General features: G+C 32.3%; 2 protein-coding genes and 1 long non-coding RNA gene across 4 annotated transcripts; 2 read left to right on the forward strand and 1 right to left on the reverse strand.

Moving 5' to 3' along the window:
• Positions 1–3894: 3894 nt before the first annotated feature.
• LOC143043631 (uncharacterized) lies at positions 3895–7013 on the reverse strand. Of its 2 annotated transcripts, none has more exons than XM_076215846.1 (3): positions 6885–7013; positions 5563–6036; positions 3895–4733 (listed from the first exon to the last, which is right to left on the reverse strand). In XM_076215846.1, the coding sequence occupies exons 2-3, from the start codon at positions 6030–6032 to the stop codon at positions 4049–4051; spliced, it is 1155 nt and encodes a 384-aa protein (XP_076071961.1). In that variant the 5' UTR covers positions 6033–6036; positions 6885–7013; the 3' UTR covers positions 3895–4048. The 2 variants fall into 2 exon arrangements, with proteins under 2 accessions (XP_076071961.1, XP_076071962.1); XM_076215847.1 differs by lacking the exon at positions 6885–7013 and adding an exon at positions 6555–6649.
• Positions 7014–8632: 1619 nt separating this feature from the next.
• On the forward strand, positions 8633–14469 carry LOC143042719 (leucine-rich repeat-containing protein 51-like). The gene is made up of 5 exons (XM_076215155.1): positions 8633–8800; positions 9688–9800; positions 12216–12427; positions 13175–13315; positions 14132–14469. Exons 1-5 carry the CDS (start codon positions 8784–8786, stop codon positions 14282–14284), a joined length of 636 nt encoding a protein of 211 aa, XP_076071270.1. The 5' UTR covers positions 8633–8783; the 3' UTR covers positions 14285–14469.
• Positions 14470–20690: 6221 nt separating this feature from the next.
• LOC143042727 (uncharacterized) lies at positions 20691–21149 on the forward strand. The gene is made up of 2 exons (XR_012968105.1): positions 20691–20825; positions 21103–21149. It is a non-coding gene; the product is annotated as an uncharacterized LOC143042727 (long non-coding RNA).
• The last annotated feature ends 26 nt before the right edge of the window (positions 21150–21175 follow it).

A 21175-nucleotide genomic window follows, 5' to 3' on the forward strand; every position in this document is an offset into this window, starting at 1 on the left:
CACTGTACATAATGTCATAAAATCATAGTTTCAAGTATTCTAACTTTGCAAGGAATTATATCCCAATGGCCCATGGTGCAACATCCTTTACACAAACACTGAAATTATAGTTTCACTTCATTTGTCAAATAGAAACAAAGAATACCAAAAGGACATTCAAACTCATTACTTGAAAATAAACTGACCACGTCATGGCTAAAAAGTTGAAAATAACTGACCACGCCATTGCTAAAAAGTTGAAAATAAACTGACATTCTAACTCCAATGTCTAAAATAAACTGTCAAGTTGTTCTTTTTATTTAAACCTTAAAATTTACTAATTATTTGTATGTATGCATTTATAGGACTGTGACACTGTACATGTAGTGGGAATGAAAAGAGCTAGAATAAATCCATATCATAGATCAAATTGAAGAACAGATCAGAAAGAAAGCAACGAAGAAAGAAAAGGATGACTTAATTTCAAGAGCAGATGTAAGTAAAAATATATAAGTATATTATTAAGTTGCCAATAGAACTATAATATGATTGAAAAATGGAGGTTAAATCATTCTCTAATATTTATCCTGTTGAATAGGTAAAAAATGGTCAATTTAAAAAATATATTCATAATATTAGGATAAAATAGGAAAAACAGGCTGTAGTTCTCAGAAATTAAGGATTTTGTTTTATTATATAAAAAAAACTTGCATGCTTGTTTGCTCTATATAATGTTCCCTTTGATTTGTTTGTCTTTTGATGTGTACATTTCAAGCAGGGATTGAACTTAAGACTTTGGCAATTTTAGCCCACAGCTTAAGTTGTGTAGAAAAGCTGAAATTTAAGTAGCCCACACCAAATTTTAGGGGCCATTAGCGAGTGGGCCCCTGCTAATTTCAAACCCTGATTTGTACAAGGTGTAAAGTATTGTCTTTTTAACTACAATTTGTATTTTTCTTTTGTAAGAATCTTTTTCAAGAAGCTTGTTTAATGTATTTTAATAAACATGATCTAAGAATAAGTGACTGTTGCATACAAATGTACATGAAGGTTTCATTTTTTCATTTCCGGATACCAAAGTTCACCTGACAACCAAAAGGAACTGCACACCAAGAGCCTTTATCATTCAAGAGAAGATTGTTTTGCAATGAAAAATTCCTGTATGATAGGATTTATAATTGTATTTTTTGTTTGCAATTAGTGAGACTTAAAAATAAATTATTGAAATAATTTGAATAGATTGTATGTTATGTTTAAGACTAGAACAGAAAATAGAAGAACAAAAGAACCAGACTCCAAGTTGTATAAAAAGGTGGAAGGTCCATCAAAAGGAATGAAAAAAAAGTCATATTCCTGACTTGGTACAGGCTTTTCCTTTAAAAATAATGGAGGTTTAAACTTTGTCTAATTGTTTACAGACTTTTCAAAACTTGGTCTTATTGTTTACAGACTTTTCTTAACTTGTTCGTATTGTTTACAAACTTTTCTTTGGTCTCCAGGAAGAATAAAATGTGTAAACCTATTAATGTTAATATTATTATTATCATTACTGAAGTTTTCCAGCTTTAATATACTATATAGACAAGTCAAATAATTTTATTATGGTAAAAATCATTGCAAGAACATTAAAGCAGAAATGTACACGTTTATTGTATATTCTACAATACAGTGTGGACTATTCAACCTATAGTGCTATACCACAAGTAGTTCCTGTGAAACCATAGTACCAGTAGGCTAACCGTTGGAAGGTCTAAACACCATATATTTCTTAACATATAACATCTAAACACCATATATTTCTTAACATATAACATCTAAACACTTGTTGAAATCTAAACACTTGTTAAAATCTAAACATGTTTAGATGCTAAACGTGTTTCAAAACGTACACAGAAAAAGTGTTTAGATAAGTGTTTAGGATCTAAACACTGTTTTACAGTGTATAAAGCTTGATCACGGTGAAGTACAAATTTTTTTTTTTTCAAACTAAACTGTCATTAAAAGAGTAAGAGAGTACATCAACATGACAGCAACACATACACTTTTTTCAGTTGGTTAATAAATGTATTAAGAAATGGGTGTTTTTATAATGGCCCTGTTATATGTCCTTGGCCAGTAATAATGGCCTCGGATGTCTGTAATGGACCTCGGCGTTGCCTCGGGCCATTACAGACTTCGTCGACCATTATTACAGACCTTGGACATATAACAGGGCAATTATAAAAATACCCATTCATTAATACTATAATATAAAAAAGGGTTTTTCCAAAAATAAAACCATTTTAATATCACCCAAAACAATCCGAAAAAGTCATAAAACCACCAAAATACAGAAACTGAAACTCTGTACCCTTCATACCAGAGAAGTTTGATATTTATGTTGATGGAGTTGAGGGAGCACCCAGAGAAAATAATGTCGTGAGTCAGTTGAGGGAGCACCCAGAGAAAATAATGTCGTGAGTCAGTTGGCTACATGTTTAGGAGTGTATGTGTTACTAAAAACCCTTAACTGAATTAATTTGTATAATTTTGAGAAAAACGGGTAATATCACAGTTTCGTTTGCGTAATTTTGATCAGTTAATATATATACGAAACGGAAAATCTATGAACAACAAATTGTTTTAAAAATTAAATCTATGGATTGAAATTAAAGATTTGATATATAATTAAAGACAAAATTCATAACAATGATTACTCCACGAAATCGAACAAATGTTATGGAATTAAAGATTGATTCATGACAGATGCGTCCAGTGCCAATATTTCATGCACATCCACAACCGGAAAAAATTGATATTCCGCAACACATTTGACAATAACAAGAATTGTTATAACTAGTTAAGTTTTATAATATCTGTTAATGAATGCAATTTCTATGACGCGTATCTATAAAAATAAAATACTATTAAAAAACGAACTTTGAATTTTTCATAAATAAAACTATTGTATTATTTTGGAATTGTAAGGCACAAACTACTTTGCTGACATGTGACCTACACTAAGACCCCGTTCACACTAGCATTTTTTTTTCAATCGATCTAAATAAAAACAGTTAGCGTTCACATTATCTTTAATCATAATAATCTCTATCGGTCTAAACCGATCCACTGCGTTCACACTACAATTCAAAACGCAATCGATCTAACCTTTTTATCCGTAAAACTGTAAACATCGTGTATAAATAGAACTGATTTATTAAATTCATCTATTGATACTCTGACACACACACTTGAAAAAAAATGGACAAAGTTATTGTTTCTCCTGAATCAGACATTAACATTTTGGTACATATGTTATTACCGTTTTCTTTAATTTTGAAAAAAAATATCTGTAGTAACGAAGTTACAACACGACGAAATATTGCAGTTCCTGAAAAGCAAAAAAATCATCATAAGAAAAGAAGACACAGATTTCGCAAATCTATGCGATGGCGAAGACAAAATGTTTTCAGTTTGTTTTAAATGTCTGTACACAGAGAAATATGGGTTAAACAATGAACATCTGAGATAGTTTTTGCGCTGTACATGCGCATACGTTTTTTTTTATTCAATCGTACTAGTTTAAACCGATCTCTGCGTTCACATTTAAAGTAAGATCGGTTTACTTTAGATCGATTCAAACTAAACTACCTCTTTTGGTGTTTTAGTTTAGACCGATTGAAGATCGATTCAAAGCGTTCACATTGGCCCTTAAATCGATCTAAAGTGAACCGGTCTAGTTTAAATCGATAACAATGTCCTAGTTTGAACGGGGTCTTACACACAATTAAAATTCTGTATTGATTTTCGTTCTCCTAATTGAACCGGACAAGAAAAAGAATGCCTCTTCCGATCCGCCCCTTAAGGCGGGCTTAATTACAATCTTGAAATGTTTGTTTTTTTTATCAAATTAGTCTGAATTAAAATGAAATCTGATTTAAATAAATCTGTTTATTTTATCTATCTAATTGCCATGGTATTATAAATCATAAAACCCAGCATGTAGCCTATATTACGGTGCTATAACCATAACTGTTAATTAAACTGAAGCGGTTGGTTCTCATTTTAACCAACGAATTAGTGTTAAGAGTCAACTGTTTGCTTCGCCGGTCCTTCTAATTTTCCATGTGAATTCATATGTTTTAGCAGCATCTTCATAAGAACTCCTAATTCCAGTGTGGTCCTCAGTTCTGACTGCATTTATAAAGGCCGATAACTCATTTAAGAATGAATCTTGTTCGTTAAAGGTATAATTGGTATCTCTGTTTGGATCGTCTGCTTTGATACTACGGACGACCAATGAACTGTCTTCTTCGATAGGTTTGAACAGAGACATCTGTAGTCCGTCCATTTGAACCTCGATTGATATTTCATGTCTACTCCCTGGTAGAGCAATAGAGTGCATAAGAGTCCCTATTCCTCCGTTTACAAATCTCCATTGACTAAATGTAACTCTTGGGACTTTATCGGCAGGTTGTATATTATTTTCTCCATCATGAGGCAGATGTGAAAGATGTCCGGCACCAGATGGGTCGCTATCTTTCAGCATGATGGTCTGAACTGAGTCTAGATTTATATCTCCAGCAAGATATCTAGCCAAATCGCAAACATGTGTTGCCTGTTCGACAATTGGTCCTCCAGTTATTTTGTTGTTATAGGAGTCTCGACCTTTATGACCTCTAGAATAAGCAAGACTGAACTTTGCCCTACATGCCATCACTTTCCCGCCATGATCAATGATTAATTCCTTCATTTTATCTATTCCAGCATGGTACCTAAAATAAATAAACAAATCTTATTTATGTATTTATTTGAAACAATTGAACCATTTCACATCAAATACTATATCAATAAAACAAAACAAATTATAACATACGTTTCTACATGATAATAAAATCAACGATTGCATACTTGTGAAGTTAGCTGTTGTAGAATATCTATATCATAGATGAACATAGAACAGTTCTTATTATCGTACCAACACCTACCCTGTCCTGTGTTCACTTGTAATAACACAATCGAATGCGACAAATATCGAATGTATACTTGCCATGAACATCACTGCGGGTGCCATTAACGGAGCAGGATCTGCCTACCTCTTCTGTAGCATCCGAAATCTCATCTGATTGTTGGCGAGGTTCTTTTTGCTAACTTTAAAGACTTTAGTTTTCTATGTAGTGTCTTGTAGATAGTTGTCTATCTGTTCATTGCGTTTTTTTAGCCATGCATTCTGTATGCATGTGTGTGTCCCAAGTCGGGAGCATGAAATTCAGTAGTTGTCGTTTGTTGATATGTTACATATTCGTTTCACGTTCATTTTTTGGTAAATAAATTGGGACATTAGTTTTCTAGCTTGAATACATTTCTCATTTTGGGGCGTTTTTTAACTGACTATGCGGTATGGGATTTGTTCGTTGTTGAAGGCGATACGGTGACCTATACATTGTAGTTGTTAATTTATGTGTCATTTTGGTCTCTTGTGGAGAGTTCTCTCATTGGCAATAATACCACATCTTCTTTTTTAAATGATGTTGTCTGATTGGTGGTTTTTTTTTTTTACTTACAGATGTGTTCCATTTATTCACCCCCGATATCATATAATACCTGAACATGTATCCAACAGATACAACGACATTGTTTTTAATGCTGGTTTTTCTAACTTCCTCTACATAGTTATCAAACTCTTCGGGTGGTACTACCGATGGAGATTTCTCCACAAACACGTGTATTCCAGCCTTCACAAACTGAAGTTCAATGTCCATCCCGTCCTCCAGTGAACCTCTATATATAGGAGGGATTCCTATAAAGACTGCATCTGGTTTCTGAGCAAGTAACTCTTTGAAGTGAGTGAAAACTTGGCAATCGGTATAAAAGTGTTTTACTTGGTCGGATGAAAGTTTTGCCTTGAGAACATCTTCTGCAAGCTTTATGTCAGTGTCTACGATTGCCACAACTTTAATGTTTCCAATCTTTTCAAGTCTCGTTGCATGAGCCCATGGCAACTTGGAGCCAGGCCTACCGAAATGGATACCACCAGCTCCAATGAAGCCAATCCTAAGTGTTTTATGTTCCATTGATCTGAAATTCATTAATCGTACTCATATCAAAAAAATATTTAAGTATCAATATGTTGACTTTTTCTAAGTATATTGAATACTTCATTCATCATTTGAATAACAAGTGGAATATATCGGTGACTGTACAGCAGGAATTCTACGTTAAACTTGGATGTTCCGAAAGGTTCAGCAGTTTCTATTCTAATGCGGAGCTGAGAGACAACACGGTGGTTAAAAAAAAATACATTATAACGGATGTTCGGTAAGGGAATGCAACCCCTTTAGAGCGAATTTCACCAAAACTAACTGTTGTGGCCGTTTTTTGCGCATGTACTTATATTTTTTATCTCTTGATTGTTGTTGTTGTTGTTGTTGTTGTTGTTGTTGTTGTTGTTGTTGTTGTTGTTGTTGTTGTTGTTGTTGTTGTTGTTGTTGTTGTTGTTGTTGTTGTTGAGCTACCAAGGAAACTTTCGACAATGCAAAAGACACACAACAGCACACAAAACACAGCATATACAATAAAAGATTAGCAACACGAACCTCAACAAAAACCGCAGGGGTGATCTCAGGTGCTCCGGGAGGAAAAGAACATGTAAGCGACACAGCAATAAATTCCTACGAGTATTAACAACTATATGGATTGAAGCAGTCTAAATATATTAAAGAATCAAGCCCGGTGCGGGATTTTCTTGCTGTGTTGAAAACCTAGCTATTGGTGGCCTTCGTGTGTATATGTTTACTCTTTGGTCGGGTTGTTGTCTCGACACATTCCCAATTTCCATTCCCGATTTCATCCCAGTGCAAAATTAATGGAGGGTGTTTATTGAAGAATTATACAACTAAATGTATAAAGTTTAGTAAATGATTTACCTGACGTAGTTCTTGTTTGCATAATACACAAAGTTAACACAGTCACTGTTGTTATTCACATTTATGATAAGTCATGCAGTGTACAAAGATAAAAATAATTTAGTGTATAGCTATATATGTAATCATTATGTATATACACTGTTCCTTGAGATTTTGTTCATCTTCAATAGTTTAACAATATGGGATGTTTGACCACCAAAAAAAAACCGACCGGTCCCCTCAGACAAATATTGTCTTTTACAGGTCCTCCAATGCATATTACATTCCTTCCGATACGTCTTATTTCAGAGTTTGTTGTTTTTTTAATTAGTTTAAACATATTTATTTATAGTGGATTGGGAAACAAGTTTTGCAACTTATATTAATCCCTTTCCACTTTGCAGATGCGAGTGCTGCCTTGTAGTGGCATTAGCCTACTCTTTTTCGTAAACTACAAGGGTGTCTTTAACGTGCAAGAGATATGGCTCTCTCTTAACAAGGGTCAGCCATTTATCGTCCCCTTTCGACGGACTATTATCGTTTCCTCAAGACCATACTTGCAGATGGTGTCAAGGGAGAGCCGAAAATTGAGTTCCTGAAATTTTCATCCCAAACGGGAATCGAACCAGGAACCTTTGTGTTAGTAGTCCGAAGTATTATATCTAAATATTATTTCCATGGTCGGACACAGAGAAGAAAAGTGGGATCCGAAATGTCCGAAAAATATTATTTATGAGCGATTCTTTTTAACTGTACAACGGATTTAATCCTTGAATCTGAAATTCAAAACATGTGACCAAACATGCACATGTTGTAAGCTTCTGTACTTCACGCTGCTATCTTTTATATATACATTTGTAATTAGAAAACATGATAATCCAAACCACAGGGGTCGCAGACATATACCTCCAGTTTACAATCTGATATGTGTATATTTTACAAATACTGATTATCTTAATTGTTAATTATATTAATAAGAAATTCTGCAAATACAAACATGTAAAGTAATCCACGTTACATTAACAGAAAAAAATAATTAAAATGTTTGTCCGTTCTCAATCTCTCACCAGAGACAAATAAAATATTGGTCATTTTCAAATAATAACGAATTTTAAAAATGAAAAATTGAATTAAAGTTAGTAATCCAAACGAGCCATTTAATTCATAGTAAATCAAATCACACATTATCTATGGAATAATTATTATATATATAAAAAGATGCAATTTGGATAAGGTCATTCAAGGATATATTGAAATATTTTTTTTGGCGGATGGTGCACTATTTGTTGTTGATAAAAAAAAAGAGAGAACATAAGGAAGCTCAACAAATCTAGCTGTTAGAAATTAACTACTGAGGACTTCTGCCCTTGGAAACTTTCATAAAAACCCAAACTATGACGTACCTATCTAGATTATAAATATTGTCAATTTTAGAATATAAATCCACTTCTTATAATGAAGCTTTTAACCTAGCTAAGAATATTAAAGGAACATAATGTTGGTATATTTTTGCAAAAAAAAACTCAATGTCATAAAAAAAATCATGAAACATTTACATCAAACTAATTGAAGAAACTAAAATTATATAGATTTATATAAATTTCTTAACTGAATCAAATATAAATGACCAACTAGAATACTACCTATCTTACCTAAATATTAAGGGCATACGATACAGATAGTCACGGTAGTGTCAATAAATATGGATCCGGAATTTTAATCGACAGATGGGTTACGGTGTTGGTTTTAAATTTATTATCGCCAGTCGTTAATGACAACATTGGGAACTGTCATGGCGCTAAAACTGTCTCGAGGTCATAATTAACTGTCCAGTGTTGCGAAAAGACCACTGTTGTTTTACGTTGTTATTGTTATTATTAATTGTTTAAAGATAAATTGGTGAATCTGTTAAGTTTGACAATGAGTACAAGCACAAGGTGAGCGCAATTGTAAAAGTAGGTCAGGTGAAATTTGAATTCGTAATTTGAAAAAGTACTCAATTCTGTAAGTTTTATCCTATAACATTTGCACTTATGTTTGTCATTGTATTTTTCTGCATGTATATACTTGCTATTTATGTATGAATTCAGCACCAAACATTCAACTTAAATTTGTTATGCAAAAAGATAACTAAATTATATAACAACAATGTCAATGTTTACAAAATCTTACACACAATTATTTTTTGGCATATAAGATCATATAATGGATGTAAGAAGATGTGGTGTGAGTGCCAAAGAGACAACTCCACATCCAAATAACAATTTATAAAAGTTTACCATTATAGGTCAATGTATGGCCTTCAAGTTCAACACAGAGCCTTTGCTCACATACATGTAGTCAGAGGTTACTCTGACATCCAACGGCTGTTTTGCCAGACAAGCTGGGGCCGTGGGATGTCAGAGCTCATCCCATATCAAAAAGTGGATATTTGCCCACCCAAAAAAGATGCGCTGCTTCATGGCTTCTGGTGCCGACGGGTGGCCTTGGATTTATATAAATCGGACATCAATCTGTTCATTTTTCATTTATCTCTTCATTTATATAAGTTTCACCTACCTGCCACCCTTTATTTTCTCATATTTAGACAGATTTCACAGTGACCCATCTGGGACAGTGTTATAACAACACAAATGAAGAAGAAGTCAATCTGTAACAATCTGTTTAAAAAAAAGCTACAACGTATTCAGTGAAAAGTGCTATGAAATTGCAGAGATACATGTACATGAATTTTGTATTTTATTTAAGCAGAACACAATCAATGCTTTGATGATATTATAAATGTACATGTAAATCATAATACATGTATTCTTTTTTTTTCCAGCTTAGTACCTTACAGTGCAAGGCAGAAAACTAATAGAGTTCCTACAATTGATGCTAATAATGATATAGTAGCACCATTAGATTTCTCTTTCTATAGGGTATCTAATGTGGGAGGTAAGAAAGTTTTCATAAATGTACATGAAAATAAAATTTGACATGTGGTGATGTGTGATGACAATTAAAAAAATTTACTTTTACTTTTCTTTGTCTTCTTGAGGTAATTCATTATTGGTTTCTATTGATGGGGAAAAGAAATTTTTTTTTTTTGGCGTGTCAACTTAATGCCGAAAAATTTAGATCTTGCTTCACAGAACATGCATAATGTAAAATCTAGTAATTTAAGCATAGATGCGGTCAATTTGTTATTTCCAATGTTCTGATTTTGGTCAAGTTACAATTCTACAATTCTATTAAAAATTTGACTATAATCCAGCAGAAATAGGATTTATAATTTACTATAAAAAAAAATGACATAAAAATCTAAAATGTTTGGAAAAGCAATATTTTATCGTGTGTATAATATCTTTTAGAGTTGTTTGAAAGACAGGAAACAAACTTGAATTATGGTTTGCCTTATATATACAGTCCGCCAAAAGTTAAGCACCACCGAAATATAACTGGCAATATTTTTTTAACTATCAAAAAAAATATTAATGTTTGGTGTTATGAATTACCTTTAACATACACTTGAAAAATTCATTACGATCAAAAAGATTGCACTCCAATAAACCAGTCAACCTACCTTTTATCAAAGGTCATATGTGCGTTTATAAATACACTGTTTCTCCAGGTGGTCGTGTAAGTGTTCGTACATTGGTCCGTCGACTTTATAGAGGCAAACGAAGAGCACGTCGTGGTGTATAGAGACCTGTACCTTCAAGCAGGCACTCTACCGTCAGGTTTAAATGGGATAATGAACATCTATGCTTGAACATAAGAACCTGACAAAACACTCATTGGTCAGATGGGAGTCAGTTTCTTTTACTGCCAGAAGACGCCATAATACGAATTTCGCAGGGGAAAAAAACGGCCTATGACCAAAAACAACATTTGCACAAGGACTGCATGCATTGCTGGTTGTGTTCCAGTACGGGGTTGCTTCTTATACTGTTATAAGCTGGGTATGCATATTCTGCAGGGTAACATAAACGGACAGACATACAGAGATTTGGTGCCTTAACATATTGTAGTCCATCATTTTAGTAATCCCCCACTTGCGTCAACATTGTCAAGACACTTGTACCTGAATGACAACGCTATACCACGCAGGGCAAGAATTTTAACCGAGTCCAAAGAGCAACCAGCCATTTACACTAATTTTTGGCCTTCCTTGACTCCATGCATAAACCCTATCAAACATGTCTGAGATGCCATTGTCGGAAATCTCAATCGCAGAGATTCACCTTTACAAAAGTTTGTCGATTTAAAAGTGGCATTTGTTGTTTAATGCAACAGATTTCCTCAACTAAAGTTTTGAAGGCTTGTACCGAGAAAGATAGGTGGTGTTATGAAACTGTACCGGAAATGAGGTTGTTACACATGCTATTGACTCAAATATTGACATCAAATTTGCCAAACATACCAAAGATTATGTGTAGAAAATTTTAATAGTATTGGGTGATTAATTGTTGAAAAAAAATAAAATCACAGTGAAACTTAAATTCCATTTCTTAATTGTGTAATTTACACTATTTCGATGAACGAAAAACCGATATGCATAGAACCTTCATAAGTGACCAAAATTATATTTGTGGTTTGTTTATGGTATACATTAGCAAAATTGCTATGTTTGATTGTTTTCTATTTTTCGAGGAACAATTGATTTTTTAAATTTGAAAAAAAATCGATGCAATAAAAGTAGGTGGTGCTTAACTTTTGGCGGACTGTATATGTACCATAGAGGGAAAAAAGATACCAGTGTGACTTTGAAACTCATAGATTGAAAATAAACTCTAAAAAAGAAAACGACAAAGAGAAAAACAATAGTACACAAAACACAACATAGAAAACTAAAGACTAACAAGTAACACAAACCCCATCAAAAACTTGGTACTTTATTGACTATAGACGAGACAAGAAAGAAAACAGAATCGTGGTGTAGTGGTTAGTGCATCGGACTACTAAAACAAAGGTTCCTGGTTCAATTGCCGTTTGGGATGAAAATTTCAGGAACTCAATTTTCGGCTCTCCCTTGACACCATCTGCAAGTATGGTCTTGAGGAAATGATGATAGTCCTTCAGAAGGGGACGATAAATGGCTGACCCGTGTTCAGAGAGAGCCATATCTCTTGCACGTTAAAGACACCCTTGTAGATTTCGAAAAAGAGTAGGCTAATGCCGCTACAAGGCAGCAATCGCACCCGCAAAGTGGAAAGGGATTAATATAAGTTGAAAAACTTGTTTCCCAATCCACTATAAATTAAAAAAAATATGTTTAAACTAAAGAAAACAGATAACTACCATGACTACCCTTCTAATGAATTTACAAGATACTATAACATTTAAATTTTACCTTTTTTTTTATAATAGATGTAAAGGAAGAAGAACCTAGAGAAAGTCCAAGGAAAGGGAAACAGCCAGAACCAGAAGGAGGGAAATCATCCAGTAAATGTCTACGTCTTAATAACAATAGTTTAACAGAGGTCGGACCATTGATGGAACTGGTTGTCACAAAGTTTCAGAATCCATCTTTATTAGCCTGGCTTGATTTGTCCTTTAATGAGTTGACCAATATTCACCCTGTAAGTTTATAAGGCCAAATAAAAATATATGTGTGGTTCCAGTTACATACTTTTAAAAAATAGGGTCGGTAGGTCGGCAATTTTTTTTTTTTTTCTAATTTTAATTTTTGAATGTCAAAATCCAGAAAAAAATCGTGTGTTTACCGAAATTGTTTCCGGTATTATACACGCCCCAACCGGGCGCTGACTGACCTAAAAGGGGGGGGTCACTTTAGTCATGCTTCAATGATTCCCTATATAATCAACTAAATTTTTCCCTGTATCTGCCTATGTTTACGTTTGTATCCTTTTATTTAATCAATGTAATGAACAATTTTGAAAGGATTGAACAATTCTATGATTTAGCACTATTTTAAGGGGTCAGATGAAGACTCCTTATATAAGTATCATAGATTGTACCACCACTTGTTTATGGATAATTTATCTCAAATTGCCAACAGAAACAAAGTTAAATGTGTACTTAACATTTTTGACTAAACCTATCAATCATAGCATTGTTTTTTAACAATGGAAAAAATCAACTGACAGTGGTGGATGATAATTTAAGAATGGCAGGGATCATTTAATGATGGCGTAAGATAATTTAACATTGGAAATGTGCCATCATAAAACAGTACATGGAGATCCCTGGTATGAACAACTTTGTTTATTTGAAGGAATTCTCAAGGACTTGATTAAAATAGACCTTACCATAGGACTTAATGTCTCTTCATCTTCTTTTTTGAATTTATGATTTATTATTTTCAGGTTATCACAGAATTTGAAAATTTACAAATTTTATATCTCCATGGAAATGTGATTAAGGATTTAAAAGAAATTGAGAAACTAAGTGTTATGAAAAGCTTAAGGAAGCTGACATTCCATGGCAATCCAGTAGAAAATTCAAAGGTAAATATATGATTTGCCACGGTTATTGTTTAGATTATTGCATGAACATATAACATCCATATTGTAATACTTGTCCTTTGTCGACGTCTTATTGTCAGTTACATTGCCTTGAACGAAAAATTTTATACATAAATAGTAATCAAGATATATACAGTAAATTACACTTATATGAATGCACACAAATACACTTTACTGTTTGTTAAATTTAGTAAAAATTTCAACCTTGAAAATAGAGGTAGGTATCTTTCTTTAGGGCAGATGGACACATCCTTTATCCGACATAAGTTTGCTCAAACAAATGAAAAATGTATGACAGATTGCGTTTGAATTTGGTGGCATCACTTGAAAAGTTCTGGAGATGAGTTACACGCCCCTTCATATCGTTATATGTGTCTAATGGATATATTCTTTATTTATTTTGTTTAAGAATCTACCAACTAGTTGATAAGCAATTCTAATGCAACAACTTTTGTAACGTTCACTTATTTACATGGCATCATTGACAATTGATGCTGTGGGACGTACACGCAAGCGCAGACGGCATATGACAGATTTTAAAATACATGTTTTAACATTGTTTTCTATCAGTTTCATTAGAATGAAGATAACAATATTGTATTTTAAGCTCCGACTGCATCAATTGGGGATTTGATGGTAGCAAATATTCGTTTACTGTCTGCGCTACAGCGTCGCCAGTAAACTTAATTTGCCACCATCAAATTCCCAACTGATGCCATGAGAGCTTAAAATTCAATACAGTTATCTCCTAATTAGCTTTTACGCGATTTGAATGTGCATTATATCTTTCATTTGTAGGGATACAGACAAAATGTCTTGTCAATGCTTCCACGATTAGAGAATTTGGACTTTAGCAGAGTGACAAAGGCTGATAGAATGACAGCAAATACCTGGGCTCACATGAATGCTAATGCTAAACACAAGAAGAAGAAAAATACTGATGATGATTGAGAAAAAAATATTTCAAATTAATCATATACTTTGTGTTGAATTTGACCTTTAAGAATTTAATGCATTCTGGGTAATATTTTCAAAAGTGTACACTGAATCACTTTGATTAGCTTACAACTTATAAAACATTTGAAATTCGCCCAATGATATACATTGCTTTAAATTTGGGGTATGAATAATGAAATTTTCCAGAATGCATTAGATTCTAAAACAGTGAATTGTTTGTTAATTGTCATGAGCATGAAGTACTTATGGGATTATTAAGAAAATGAACAATGTCTGTTATATTTGAATTAGCTTTGTTGAATTTTGAATATGTTATATACATGTACATGTGTATATTTAATTTTGTCTTAAAAAAAAATTCATGAGTTCAAAAAACTAATTTCTCATGTTTATCACACCTGAAACAATGTGAAAGGGAAACATGTTGTTGAATTGAATTGAATAATATTTTTTTTAAATTTTCATTCAGTTTCCCTTTCAGTTGAAGATCCCAATTACATGTACTTAGATAAGGTTTAAAGAGTATCACCTAAAAAATTATGGTAGCTTAGATATGATATGGTAAAAAAGAATCATACTCATGACAATAACATGGACTTATGTACACACCATCAACCTTGTGTAGTTAAGAACAGATTTGCTTACTTATTTATTTGCATTTAGCATAAGATCTAGGTAAATTATGGAGAGTACAGAATTTCAAGTAGATAGAATCACAGCAGTTATAAAATCGTATTTTAATACCCTTTAGTTTTTCAAAAAATTTAACAAATTTAAAAGTTTTATTTTGAATATTTATGTTAAATTTCCATATATTGTCAAAAGAGGACAAATTTGACACTTTTTATTATTATTATTATTATTCTATTATAATATTTTAAGTATGGATAAGACATCATGCTACATTAAAATGTAAATATTATGATTTTGTTACTTTCAACATATTCAGATTTGCATTTGAAATGAACTAAGCTATTTATAATTCATTTTATAATTTGGGGTATGATACAGTTGTAAAATATGTATTATTAATTCGCCGTTTCAGAATCTAATGCATTCTGGGTAATATTTTCAAAAGTGTACACCAAAACGTCCTGATTGGTTGAAAATGTCATAAACAATGGAAATTCAACCAATGGCGTGACGTTATTTTCATTTTGGGGTACGAACAATGAAATTACCCATAGTTCTTTAGATTCTGAAACGGCCAATTGTAAGATAAGATGTGTCAGTTTATATACTTTGGTTTGTTATTATTTATTATTTTTCTTTGTGATTTAAGTTATAAAGTAGAATTCTTTATTTGAAAGGATTTGTTTTTATTTTTATTTGTTACAGAATAGTTTGAACATTATAAGAGTTATAAAGTTGATCCTAAAGTGACAATTACCAGATTTATTTGTTTAATAGGATATGGAACAATTCTTTTGATATTTGTTGAATTGTATGTGCTGCCTTATTTAATTCTTTATTATAGCTATATCTTTACAACAATTTGATATTTTTCCCTTTCAAATTTTTTTTTTGTATGAAATTAAATTGAAATATATGTACTGCTAAGTGTAAGATTATTATGTCCTCAATTTAAAAAAAAATCATGGTTATATAATTATTATATATTAATATATACCTACATTTACCTTGTATAAGTTAGATTTCTTTGATGAAAAAAGATTGAAACATGTTTTTAAGGTTGTAAATTTTCATACACCCATTACCTCAGATATAAAAAAAAATCTAAATTACAACAACTGCAAAATATGCAAAACGAACTACTATCTACTGGTTTTGATGTAACATGCATTATGCCCCCTTTTTTAAAGAATGAATCATTGATAATGTTTCATTGAAACTATTTTTTATTATAATTTTTTTAGTGCATTTTTATTTGATATTCTGTGATAAAGGCAGTGCTTTCTTTGTATTATAATATAATTTTAATAATGACATTAATGCAGCTTATGCTGAGTTATGTCCAAGGACATTCCATTTTGTTTATATAAATCTCTTATTATTTCTTGATTGTTCAAAGAAGAATGTCATGAACTGGGGGGTCTAAAAATGAGTAAAAATTGACACCCTACAGAGTGATATTTGTTTTTATGAAATAATTTCATGTGACACTAAAGTTTCAGAGAACCATATTTTTTTTTTAATCTAAAATGGTGTTTTTTTTAAAGTTTTTTTTTATCTATATAACTACTATTATCAGATAATTCAAACTTTACAGAGTCACAAATCAATTTTTTATTATGATTTATATATTGAACTGATTGTTAATGATCATTGTTTATTGTTATATAGAACAGTAATAAATCTCTTTATGAGTGATGTAATTATGTTTTTAAAAGAAGCAGGGCCTTTTTGGCCTACTGGTCTTATAGTCCAACTACTGTATCATCAATCTGTCAACACAGATGTTGTGATTTAGAATCCTGCTCATGTCAAGTGCGCTCAACTACTGTAACAATTTAAATTGGCTAGGATTGTCAGTTTTCATACTGAAGGTCTTGTGACTCCCTCCAAGCATTCTGGTTTTCAATATTTATTAGAAATGTTAAATATTTAAAGTTTGAAGAAGAGAGACTGGTTTATATAAAATAAGGAGATAAAGTATAATTACCTATGAGATAACTATCAAACACAGCCGAAATGACATTTATTTAAGCAAATTCGGTCACTGTAATGCCCTCAACAATTAGCTAATTCAATACTGTATACAGTTTGTCAACAATTATACATGACAAATTCTTTAGGAATTTTGGTTGTCAAAGCTCTTCAACTTGGTTCTTTATTTGGCCTTTTTACCTTTTTTGAATTCAAGTGTCACTGATGAGTCTTTTGTAGACGAAACGCTTGTCTGGCGTAAATACAAAATTTAAATCTTGGTATATATGATGAGTTTATTGTTAAAGAAGGCATGCAACAGCTCTTCAAGTGTTCTATAGGTGACATGTCTATTTGCAAAATTTATGTCAAAATAATCAAATGTAAGATGTGGTAGGAGTCCCAATGAGACAAAGAGGGATGAAAGATACCAGAGGGACAGTCAATCCAAGGCACAATTTGTATAAGTCAACTTTTAGTAAAATGTCACGTTTTCATTTTGGTATATTTGCTTTTCTGAACCTTCCTATTGGATTATGTTTAAATTGTTTTCATCTGGAATATGCAGGAAATGTTTGCCACAGGATTTAAAGGTAGAAACAGTTAATCAATCGTTTTTTTAGGGCCGGAATGATTTAAATAGTTGATGTTTCAAATTAATAGTTGACTGAAAATAAAGTGGCTGAGCGGAATACAATAGAAATACCAACTTTTGTGTTTGCATTCATCCTGGTGTAAAACCCTAAAGGATCATTTCCTTTTAAACGATTCAAAAGTGTGTCTGCAGGCTCAAAACAGTCTCATTGAATGCAAACAATTATAATAGCCAAGGAACAATTAGCAATACTGAGCCATCAGTTATTCCTCAGCTATGGGGGTAGATCAAGGAAAGGCGTATATGGCCCCTCTTTGATTTTCATTTATTTGTTTTACTTTCATGTTTTTCAGTATGTTTAGTAAAAAAATCGTCTAATTTGTTGCCTCAAACAGCTAGGCGGTCATATTCATTTATCGATAATAACGCTCCTTTTGGAAATCTGGGATCCTCCCCTGAGTTCAAAGCAAAAAATAATATGATTTTCATTAATCACATTTTTTGAAAAACCTTCGTGTACACTTCAGATCAAAAGTTGGGAGAGCTATATAGTCAATGAAGTAGAGTAAAACCTCTTTTTAAGTAAACTCATCATAGATACCAGGACTAAATTTAGTATATACGCCAGACGTGCGTTTCGTCTACAAAAGACTCATCAGTGACGCTCGATTCGACAAAAGGCCAAATAAAGTACGAAGTTGAAGAGCATTGAGAACCAAAATTCCTAACCTGTTTGCCAAATACAGCTAAGGTAATCTATGCCTGAGGTAGAAAAGCCTTAATATTTTGTAAACAGTAAATTTATAAATATAACCATAACAATGACAATTCATGTCAGCACAAAAAGTGCTGACTACTGGACTTGTGATACCCTCGGGGAAATAAATCTCCCCCAGCAGTGGCAACACAAATTAATACTTTCAGAACGGTTACAATATAAGAACTTTTTAGTACTTTTAAAAAATTCCAATTTTCTGAGTTAGCATCCTTCCCAATACAATGGTAATTTAAATTTACACTTCAACTTGGTCAAAATCTTTCAAATCTAAGAAAAAAAATAAACAACGAAATAACTCCAGGAAGCCCCTTAATTCATTGACCAACAATGATAACGATACACATGAAAACCTCCAATACCTACAGTATAGAATAGTTCAATATTAAAGAAAAAAATGAAATTGATTATTATTGCGTTACAAAACACAAAAAGAGGCTGTCACAACGACAGCAAACCGGATTTTTTAACATTTATTTGTGTCCTGGCAATATCACAAGAACTATAACTGATGAACGGTGAAAGTGAAAATCGTCAATATCAAATATGACCTCCATTTTGTCATCAGTAACAACATATTAAAATTTGAAAATCTTAGGTTGAATGGTTCATGAGTAAATGCAACATAATGAATGGAAACGCCATTTTTCGATCTTTCAAGAACCATAACTCCTGAACAGTAAAAGTCAAAATCAACATTATTGAACCTGACCTCCATTTGGTCATCAGTAACAACATATTAAAATTTGAAAAGCTTTGGTTGAACAGTTTATGAGTAAATCCACGGACAAGACTGGACACGCCATTTTTCAATCTTTCTAGAACCATAACTCCTGAACGGAAAAAGTCAAAATCGTCATTATTGAACTTGACCTCCATTTTGTCATCAGTAACAACATATTAAAATTTTAAAAGCTTTGGTTGAACGATTCATGAGTAAACGCGCGGACAACATTTGGTTGCCAACTGACGACCGCCCAGCCACCCTGACGCCCGCCTATCCGCCGAACATCCCCAAATCAATAACCGACATTTTTGTCACAAAAATCCGGTTAAAACACTAATATGTATTTGATATCTGTAGGAGATAGTTTTAAAACACCACATTATTATTTTACAAATCAGGAAACAGAAAATATTCCATGGATAATAAACAACAGCTATTTTATAAAATTAATATTTAAGATATAAATAAAGGCAACAGTAGTATACCGTAGTTCGAAATTCATAAATTGATGGAGAGAAAACAATCCGGGTTACAAACTAAAACTGAGGTAAACACATCAACTATAAAACAACAAAACAACAGAAACACTGAAGTGCAACAAAAAACAGAAACGACAATACAACACACATAAAAACGAACTGTAAGATAACAACTGCCATTTTCGTGACTTGGCACAGGACATTAAATGATCCATTGAAACAACTCACTCCACAAGTAACCTATAGCTATAGTAAACTGCATTAGTTTAATAATTTACGTCTGTGGTACAAGTATTTGATTTCGAGAAATTACATTCTCAAAGAATCTATACTGTGTTGTTGGTTTTTTTTTTGGGGGGGGGGGGGCGGTCAAGCTGGCAAAAAAACGTCACAATGTGGGTGACATAAGGATGCTTATCATACATTGTGAGATATTTCAGATCATTGTTTTTATTTCACCTCTTGTCGCAGAATTCTTATGAAACGGATGCTAAACCTACAGCCTAAACTATTTTCATAATTTAGATCGTAAAAGAACTAGATGCTTAATACTTTGTATACACGTACCTTGTGTACTAATTTCTGTCTGCCATTGGTTTATTGTCACTAACCTCATTTGGATGGTTTAGCGACTGCTTCACAACCATAGTTCCTTTTTTTGCGATGTGAATTGATATATTTGGGATATATTATCGTCACAATGTTACCATGTTCCTATACAATTTCACATGACCCTGACATCATGTATTTTACGTTTTGCTTAAATTTGTCAAAATAAGCTAAAAAAAAAAACAACGCTGGTGTATTACTGACTTGCAAATGAATAATCCGACCTCATCACGACAAATCCGTATTAAATGTGAAATGCTGGTGTGACATTTTTATCATATTTGTTATGCTGTATAACTTGCCTTGTAAATAAATCATGCATTTGTTAACTTGTTTGCATTGTTTTATATTTTTCATTCCTTTTTTTAACTTTCCATGCTGTGTGGGTTTTGAAAATTTATATAGGGCCTTTACGGAAATGAAAATATGACGCACAGAATGATGAATGGACGGTCAAGGGTAGCACTTAATGTACCCTCCGATAGATGCTGTTGTGATTTGATTATTAATTGTGAGTTAATTCATTTGACCATAATTACAGTCAACGAAGTTAAAACAAATGATAGCATCCATACAATTAAACATATATATGCTTAGCATTTTATTATTTTAAATTACATTTTTTAATGTACAAAACATAAAACAAAACATGAAAGACAAATGGTGTTCATACACAATGGACCTAATATTATTATAAGTCCATTATATGATTTTTTTTGTCATTTATAGCAAGATACATTAAGGTGGTACCCAACACTTTAGCTAAAATTAATTTGGGTCGTTTAATTTTCTTATAATTTTGACAAAGTATTTACTTTGACCCTTTTACAAAAATATAAAAAATTCAAAAAATTTGAACCAACCATTTTATCAGAAAAATTACACTGGTTATATAGCAGTTTGACAAACACTAATTTTGATCATTGAGAAGCTTAATATTCCCTTAACTACACAACGTAATTAAAACGTTGAGCTGATTTTACAGAGTTATCTCCCTGTAGTGTTAGGTACCACCTTAAGTAACATTTTGAATAGTTTTGATGATATAATATTACAAACCTAGATTTTTGAAGGTAGTAGGATTTCGGAAATC

This window comes from Mytilus galloprovincialis, chromosome 8 (genome assembly GCF_965363235.1).
Source record: "Mytilus galloprovincialis chromosome 8, xbMytGall1.hap1.1, whole genome shotgun sequence".
NCBI lineage: Eukaryota > Metazoa > Mollusca > Bivalvia > Mytilida > Mytilidae > Mytilus > Mytilus galloprovincialis.